Source organism: Mus pahari, chromosome 6, assembly GCF_900095145.1.
Source record: "Mus pahari chromosome 6, PAHARI_EIJ_v1.1, whole genome shotgun sequence".
In the NCBI taxonomy this organism is placed as follows: Eukaryota; Metazoa; Chordata; class Mammalia; order Rodentia; family Muridae; genus Mus; species Mus pahari.
Window position 1 is genome coordinate 11,696,174 of NC_034595.1, and position 7,475 is coordinate 11,703,648.

General features: G+C 44.8%; 1 protein-coding gene across 3 annotated transcripts in view; it reads left to right on the forward strand.

Annotated features, from left to right (window-relative positions):
- Positions 1-5,076, forward strand: part of LOC110322765 (paralemmin-2) — a 328,271-nt gene extending 323,195 nt beyond the window's left edge. For all 3 annotated transcript variants that reach the window (XM_029539778.1, XM_029539780.1, XM_029539779.1), the window contains exon 8: positions 4,220-5,076. In XM_029539778.1, coding sequence (XP_029395638.1) covers positions 4,220-4,467 — 248 coding nt within the window. In that variant the 3' untranslated portion in view covers positions 4,468-5,076. The remainder of the gene's footprint in view (positions 1-4,219) is intronic.
- Positions 5,077-7,475: the final 2,399 nt, after the last annotated feature.

Genomic DNA, 7,475 nt, shown 5'->3' on the forward strand with positions numbered 1-7,475 from the left:
GCTCACTGTGAGTTCAAGGCCAGTGTGTACATAGAAAGTTCCAGGATAGCCAGGACTGTTGCACAGAGAGACCCTGACTCAAAAAACAAAACAAAACAAAAACAAACAAACAAACAAACAAACCCTTTCTTGCTTGCTGGCCAAAACCCCACTTTGCACATTTGACGTAGTAGCCATGTGCTGAGACTATCCCCACACCAGGAGGTAAATCTGATGGCGTTTTGATACATTTAATCTCTTTTCCATCACTACCTTAGGAATAGATTCACATTCTATCATTTTGACCAGTGAGAGTTTGAGAGTAGGGGATGCTCTGAGGGAATGTGTTTTGTTTTGTTTTGTTTTGTTTTGTTTTGTTTTGTTTGGAGACAGAGTCTCTCTGTGTAACAGTCCTGGCTATCCTAGAACTTACTTTGTATACACTGGCCTTGAACTCACAGTGATCCACCTGCCTCTGCTTCCCAAGTTCTGGGATTAAAAGTATGTGCAACCACGTCTAACTGATTTTTTGTTTTTTAAGGTGAGTGGAAGCTGTACTGTGGTGGCACACTTTTAATCTCAGCACTTGGGAGGCAGAGGCAGACAGACCTCTATAAGTTCAAGGCCAGCTTCATCCTCAGTTAGTTCTAGGACAACCAAGGCTATACAAAGAAACCTTGTTTCAAAAAATATGATGATAATAATAATAAATAAAAAAGGTGAATGGAAGCTGGGTATGGAGGTGCAGGCCTGTAACTCCAACACTCAGGAGGATCCTAAGTTCAAGGCCTACCTGGGCTATGTAAGGGAACAGTAACTAAAGTGTTTTAAAAATCAATTAAGGCCTGTCCAGATGGCTTAGCAGGTAAGAACATTGACTGCTCTTCCAAAGGTCCTGAGTTCAAAACCCAGCAACCATATGGTGGCTCATAACCACCTGTAATGAGATCTGACGCCCTCTTCTGATGTGTCTGAAGACAGCTATAGTGTACTTATTTATAATAATAAATAAATCTTTGGGCCGGAACAAGCAGGGCCAACTGGAGGGAGCAGAGGTCCTAAATTTAATTCCCAATGACCACATGAAGGCTCACAACCATCTGTACAGCTATAGTGTACTCATATACATAAAAATAAATAAATAAATTTTTTTAAAAATCAATTTAAAAATAAGGAGGGAAATTTTTCCCCTTTCTCAATTCAGGACATTTTCCTGACTTGTGGAATTTCTGTGACCATTTTAGGAACAGAGAGGAAAGTCAAGAGAATTACAGAGCTTGACCAAGGTGATAGGGCCAGGGACTCAGCCACCTCTAATGCCATCCTGGCTTGAAACTTTTGTTGCACCAACCAGTCAGTCTTCTGTTGCAGTTGCTGTTGTTTTGTTTGGGGGTCTTACTATATATATCTGGCTGACTTAGAACTCACTATGTAGCTCACGCTGACCTCAAACTCACAGAGATCTCCTTGCCCCCTCTTTCATAGAGCTGGGATTAAAGGCATGGGCCACCACTGTGCCTGGCTCTCTCTCCTGTTTTTAAAGCCTCCACTTGGTAATCTATTACCTACACCCTCAAACATCCTAATTGACATCCCCACTGAGGTTAACAATGGAGATGCCACTCTCGTGTCCCCATAGTCTCAGCTCCTGTGTGTCCAAGCCATCTCCCACCCCCACCCCTGCTCATATTTGTAATAACAACAATCCAAATGAAGTCACCCCAAATTTATCCTCAGAACGCCCTAAACTGCTGCACCCCCAAGACCTCCTTCACTGCTGTGCTATCTCCGCTTTGTCTATGGGTTCCTATAGCCAATCGAGCCCCATGATGACCTGCTCCAAGCCCAGATCCCTCTCCCAACAGATATCCCCCTGGGAGTCCCTGGCTTCTCTCAAGCTTGGTTGTCTCATTTTGGTTGCCCTCACACACACTGCCCAACAGTGTAATCAGCAACACGTATGTTAGCCGAGCCTAGCCAGTGTGTGCAGGTGGGAAGGTCGGCGGCTGAGAGCTAGAACTGGAGATGAAGACACTTCCTCATCTGACTGCAGCTAGGTGAGAAGAGGCCACAACAGCAACTTAAAAAGCAACCACAGCCATTGATTCCTTTGTGCCTGAGACACCTTTCTTGAAACTGTCCCTGCGGGAGTATCTGTCCGTATACTTAGCTACAGGATGACAGCTCTCTGTGACTCTCACAACAAGGAAGTGAAAACTTACCGTTGCTGGGAGGGAAAACCTTGTTTTCCTGAAGATTTGATCTGATCTTCAAAACATGGGATAAATAACGGGAAAGTGTTTCTAGAGTTATAGAAACAGTATCAAATATGGTTTCTCCTCTTAGAGAGGCTATAAATAGGAATTGGAGAACTAACATGTTAAGAGTGTCTGGCTAGCGTGAGGCCCTGGCCTGGCTTCACTCTTGGCACTGGGGGGTGGGGCAGGGGGAGCATGAGGGGGTGGATCTGAGCGGAGAAAGGGCAGTGTGAGAGGAAAGTTACTCCTTAAAGCACTCCATAGATGCTGAATGTGGTGGCAATCCTAGCACTTGGGTGGTAAAAGCCGGAGATCAGGAATTCTATGTCATCCTGGCTGTGGCCTAGCTATGAGTTGAAGGGCAACTTGAGTTACAGAAGAGCCTAGCTCAAAAACCAAGCAAGCAAATGTCGGAAAGGTAGCCCAGTCGTTAAGAGTATCAAAGGCAAGAGTTTAAATCTTAGCACCCCTGTAGGGTAGCTCACAGCCACCCAAAACTCCAGTGCCTAGGGATCCAAAGCCGCCTTCTGCCCGCTTTGGACATGCCCTCCTCCCATACACTCACGCATAAATAAACAAAATAATTTTAAAGAAAAACAGGAAAAAAAAAGTATTCTATGGAGATGGGCCTGCTGGCTTGTGCTAATACTCAGAGGCCGAGGCAGGAGGCTTGCTTCAACCTTAGTTGAGATCAGTTTCATTTACAAAGTGAATTTTAGGCCAGCATGAATGAGGCCCTATCTTAGACAGTCAAAGCGAGGGTCACTTTATGTAGTAATACAATATTTGCCAATGAATGCATATATAATAGAATATTATATATAATAGAATGCATATATAATAGAATATTGAACTTAGCTCAAATTACTTGAATTATTTTCCTCATAATAAAAGGAGATTGTACTCTTGTACCTAATAATGGCAGAGTGTCTGTCTGGAATGTCTTTTACCATTCCACATCTGAGCTATTTAGGTGTCTGTGGAATAGTAAATCATGGATCTGAGTGGAACGGAAAGTCCTCTCTGAAACTCGACGGGCAAGCTGACGTTGAAAGTCACTGGCAGCATTCTGGAGCTGGAGGACTTGCAGATAGCATCCCAGGCTCTCCTCCTGCCCAGGGATAGATGCTATGGTACATTTGCACAGTGGCAGGGAAGCAGTTGCCATTTTGAAAATGGAAGTGGTGTATTTAGATGGATAAGCATCCTCCTGCAGACAAACGGCCAACTGTCTTACATCTTTGGGTCCTCAACATGATAGCTCGCCCTTTTCCTTACAGTTCAAATAAAGTTGGCCTGTAACCCTGTTATGTGTAGAATGTGCCTAACACCTTCTCTAACATTCTTAGCATAATGTCTTCCTCAACGTCTGCACACATGGAGAGCTCCTATGTGTGCACGGCTACTATCTTCTCTCCACCCCGACTCCTAAGCCCTCATTCAGTTTTACCAGACAACACTGCACAACCAAAGAGAGCAGTCCAGGACAGATCTCCGCGCAGTTTTGAGACTAAGGGACAAATACCATCATGACATGTTCATGAGAACATTGATTTGTAGACACTGGTATTCTCATAAGTCCTTTTTTGTATGCCCAGGGATCTTCTCCACTTCTTGTTCCGACTTCTTTCAAGTTCCAGGAGAGTCTGAGTTACCCAAGGAAGACCCTGTTTCAAACATGGCGGGGGTGGGGGCAGGGGGCGGGGCAGGGCTTTGAATGGGACTGGAAAGCTGGGGATTAAGTAAAAACAAAGGACGCGCTAACTGACCATACCTTGGCAAGTAAGCTTTTGAGTAACCAGTAACCACAAGATAGATCAGAGGCCGCTGGTTAGTTACCACTCTTTTTCCTTTACAAGTCACGTTGGGTTTTAATCTGCCAAAGGACAGCTGTGTGGCTTCCCATCCGATGGGACAAATCCACTTGGCTCAAATCCCCTTTCTTTTTCTCTGTTTTTTTTTTTTTTTTTCTTTTTCTCCAGCATCGGGGTGGTCTTCTGTGCTGCTACAGGGGGATGAGGTGACTGCAGATCCCATAGGAACCAACGCAGACATGGCCATCCAGGTAAGCCTTTCCCCAGTGGCTTCTCCACGGTCTCCTGGACTTCCGAGTGAGACAGCAGCAGGCTCAACTCTGCCCTACTGGCCTTGCTCTACAATGGACATGGGGTTTCCTGAAATCTGGAAGCAAATTAGGAAAGCTTTTAAAACTTTTGTCCATTTTGTGTGAACGGGAGTGTGAGTGTGTGGGCATATAATGCACCAGAACACTAGTGTGGGGATCAGAGGCCGATCTGGAGGAGACAGGTCTCTCCTTCCATGATGTCAGGCTTGGCTCTAAGGACCTTTGCCGGCAGAGCCATCTCACCTGCCCTGAGGAAGTTTTGGAGAGCCTGAATATGTCTTGATTTCCCGTGGGCCTGCTGTAGGGCATTTATGAATGTGTGTGTCCAAGCAGTAGCCTCCACGGCGTCAGCGCAGCAGACGTGAATATTCTGAGCTTTGAGGAGTCCAGCCCCACTGTGCATTGTGGAGAAAGGTCAACGGAGGCACAGGGCAGCTTTGGTTTAGGCTCAAGATTTCCAGTGATGTCAGCGGGAAGGCAGCACACGGCCCACTCAGGCGGGAACAGTGACAAGCAGACGTTTCCAAAATGAGTCATCTGGAAGCTAATGAAATCAGCGCCGTTCAAATAAAATGCATGAACTATGTAATCTTTGTGTGGATGAAGGGTTCCTTGGTGGACATGAGCAAAGGTTCAGCCATACTGGGTTAGATACGAAGGCAAGGCCTCTCTTCTGCTGGTCTTGTTTGTTTGCTTGCTTGTTTTGAGTTGTTTTGTTGTTGTTTTATTGTTTTGTTGGGTTTTTTTTTTTTTCAGATGGTTTGACTTTCTTTTTTGTTTGTGTGTTTGTTTTTCAAGACAGGGTTTCTCTGTGTAGCCCTGGCCGTCCTGGAACTCACTCTGTAGACCAGGCTGGCCTCGAACTCAGAAATCCACCTGCCTCTGCCTCTGTGCTGGGATGAAAGGCGTGTGCCACCATACCTGACTGGTTTGAATTTCTAGTATGTGCCATTTCTGAATGTTTTTTGGAAACGTGAGACCAAAAAAGTCCTTTTGTTTTGATTCTTGTCGTGGTTTTGAGACAGGGAAAAGCAGTAGGAGGGACAGGGGAGGCATTTGAAGGAGGGAGGAGTGGATTTGACCAACACAACACACAGTATGAATTGAATGAAAAGCTCACTTCTATTTGATTACGTATTTATTTGTCTATTAGCAGTTAAGTCCAAGGCCTTGTTTTTTGTCAGGCAAGTACCCTATCAGCTCCCAACTCTTATATTTAAATAATATGGATCTCTGTGAGTTCCAGGCAAGCCAGGGCTATACTACACACAGAGACAACAAACAAACAAACAAACAAACAAAACAAAAGCCTGGTGGTCTCTCCTGTAATCCCAGCACGTGGGAGGCTGAAACAAAAAGCTAATGAGTTGAAGGCCACTGTGGCTGGGCTGTGTAGCAAGAACTTACTTCCAAACACAAACCCAACCAAACAAAAGTATCTGGGCTGTGGGAGGGAATGGGTATAGAGGACAGGGAAAACTAGAAAGAGACCCATAAAGGGGAGGGGAAGGCTTTCGGGGGAGGGGCAGGTAATAAAACTCGTGAGACATGAAGGCAGATGGAGGACTACTGGGGAGGAAGGAAGGATCCATCCACTAGGATGAAGGTTGAGGAGATTTGGAATGGGGGAGGGGAGAGCAGCAGATTAACTAAAACAGGTAAATATAAAGAGTCCTTAAAGAAACCTGCTACTTTGTTAGCTAATTCAAGTAGAATAAAGACCATTGCCTGCCACCCTAAGAAACATCTGTCCTAGCTCCTGACGCCTGTGAATATGATCTTCATTTAGAGAAAGCCTCTTTGTAGACAGGATTAAGAGTCTTGAGATGAGGTCACTCCATATTCAGCAGATGGTGCTAAACCCAATGGCATGTGTCTTGCTAAGAGATAAAAGAAGGAAACGGGCATGCATGGAGAAGGCCATATGAAGAAACAGGGGCCGAAATAGGAGTTCTGCAGCCCCAAGCTAAAACCAAATGGGGAGACTAAGGTTGACTCAGTGACTGCAAATGTGTAAGGCTTCCGTTCAATCCCTAGCACCCCGAAAAGACAAAACCCCAAAGTAGTGACCCTCCCAAAACTAGAAGATGCTAAAAGGAGCTTCCTCGGAACCTGGTAAAGAATGCAGCTATACCAATGGTGATCTCAGACAATGGGATTCTAGAGATTTGAGAAAATTATGTCTGTGTTTTTTGGTTTTTGGTTTTTGGTTTTTTTGTTGTTTTTTGTTTTTTGTTTTTTGTTTTTTAATGCTCAGCCTGTGGGAATTTGTTGTAACCACTGTAGGAGACTAATCCACTAAAGTTCTGCCATGTTTCTGGGCATGGTGATGCAGTCAGGCCATTCTCTGATTTCAAGGTCTAGTCTACATAGTGAGTTCCAGGCCAGCTAGAGCTACACAGTGGACCCTGTGTTTCTACCAAGAACAGAATCTATGCTTGCTGACCACTAATGCCACCGAGACTGAAAACCAACGTTTAGTATATCTGTCACATTCTCCTGCTTTACTGTGTTCACCCTTTATGAGTTGCTTTTCCCTGATTTTGTGTTGGGAAAAATGTTGACTTTATTTCTGCCTGGGCCATCAACAGAAAGGCCAGCCATACTTCAGGAGAGCTCGTGTTGTCTTATTCTGTGTTGATGCTTGTTCAGACACTGAATGAATGAATGGTATGGATTATTGTTTGCTAAAACTTTTCTGGCTATAGGAATCCCCTTTGGAGCTGAAACAGGAACTTAGCAGGCTACTGTTGTTGTTATTATTATTAGATTTATTTATGTATTATATAAGTACACTGTAGCTGTCTTCAGACTCACCAGAAGAGGGCATCAGATCTCATTACAGATGGTTATGAGCCACCAAGTGGTTGCTGAGAATTGAACTCAGGACCTCTAGAAGAGCAGTCAGTGCTCTTAACCATGAGCCATCTCTCCAGCCCCAGGCTACTGTTATTTTATAAAACAAAATCCCCACATGTTTGATTTACCAAATGAAGATTCAGGAGCCAGACACTGTGATGAAAGCCTGCTAGCTCAGAGAAGCAAAGAAAGCAACCAGCTGAGCACCACTACCACCATCTCTCCTCCTCCTCCTCCTCCTCCTCCTCCTCCTC